The 1,343-nt window shown below is 31.3% G+C and overlaps 1 protein-coding gene across 1 annotated transcript; it reads right to left on the bottom strand.

The window, feature by feature from the left end:
• Positions 1-485: 485 nt before the first annotated feature.
• On the bottom strand, positions 486-1,044 carry NAEGRDRAFT_76350 (uncharacterized protein; the record flags this gene model as incomplete). The annotated part of the gene is made up of 2 exons (XM_002668678.1): positions 486-644; positions 745-1,044. 2 exons carry the CDS (start codon positions 1,042-1,044, stop codon positions 486-488), a joined length of 459 nt encoding a protein of 152 aa, XP_002668724.1.
• Between the last annotated feature and the right edge of the window lie 299 nt (positions 1,045-1,343).

Below are 1,343 nucleotides of genomic sequence, written 5' to 3'. Positions count from 1 at the left end.
CAAATGATGATGATCTATATAAATTACTGCTGTGTGATGACGAAAACCGGAGCGATGGTAATCTTTATCGTTTTTTTACTTTTGAAAAAATCAAAAAGCGCGGCAAACAACTTGTTCGCTAATATTTTTGTGATTCGTTTTTTTAACAACAAAGTTTTCTTCTTTCACTTGGAAAAACCCGCTAAAAAACTTTGCAAACAAGAGGAAGAAAACACAATTGTTCCCTACTGGCAATCTCATCACCATCAATCATTTTGTTGTGAACATGCCTGATTGCGCAAATATTGTTGCTGAAATATTGGAATCAATGATGATTTACGGATAAAGGGTTCATTGTGGTATCATGATGGCAATTAATCTGCTTGTTGTACACCAACATCATCAACGTTGCTATGAGACAAACCAACAGCGATACGAGAGTGATGATGGATGGCTTGTTTCAATTCTGATTACATCACCACAATATTCTATTGTTCTTTAGTAATTTACAAGCCTTTTAATTGTTCTGCAAATCCTTGATTGAGACAAACAATGGAACGTTTCTTCTTTACATTACCATAGTATGCTTCTTCAAATGTCATTCCCTTCTTCAACATCAAGTAGGCTGTTACTATGGAGGCACTTCTACTCACTCCTCTTGAACACTTTTAATAATAATAATTTAATATAATTACAATGATGATTATTTAGATAATGTTTGTAGTTAATATGTTCCTATTTGAATTTTAATCAGAACAAACCTACATGAACAAGTACTCTATTATTTTCATCTCCATTCAGTGCATTGTCAATAAACTCTGCACATGATTTGACATCTTTTGTAATGTTATAAACTGGTAAATCAACAGCCTTGATATGATGATATTCAATTTGAGATGTTTTCTCATGTTTCTTAATGAGCCCGAAACCACATACACAAATATGAGTGAATTTATAGGGTTCTCCTTTTAATATATTGATATCTGCATAGGCAGCATCTTCACTTCCGAGAAATAATCGTGGAACAATTTCATTACAATCTAGTTCATCATTAACTTTTGACATTTTTATTTATGATATTATTAGTAATAAGACAATCACATTGTTCATTGTTCTTCTACAATCAAATTCTTTACAATATATCAACTTGATTAAGAGAATTGCCAATTATTTATTTGCCTTTCCTATAATTTCTGTAAACTTTTTAAACATTGTTACAACCTCAATGTCATGATTATATTTCAAGAAGGCTGATGGATTCATAGCAATTTCATTAATTGCATTTACGAGTCTTGGATTTTGAAATCCTTTCATTAAATATTCATCTCCAGAAACAAGTTTCATTACATGTGGATGACAAAGTT

This window comes from Naegleria gruberi (assembly GCF_000004985.1).
Source record: "Naegleria gruberi genomic scaffold NAEGRscaffold_121, whole genome shotgun sequence".
In the NCBI taxonomy this organism is placed as follows: Eukaryota; Heterolobosea; class Eutetramitea; order Acrasida; family Naegleriidae; genus Naegleria; species Naegleria gruberi.
This window is presented reverse-complemented; position numbering and strand designations above follow the sequence as displayed.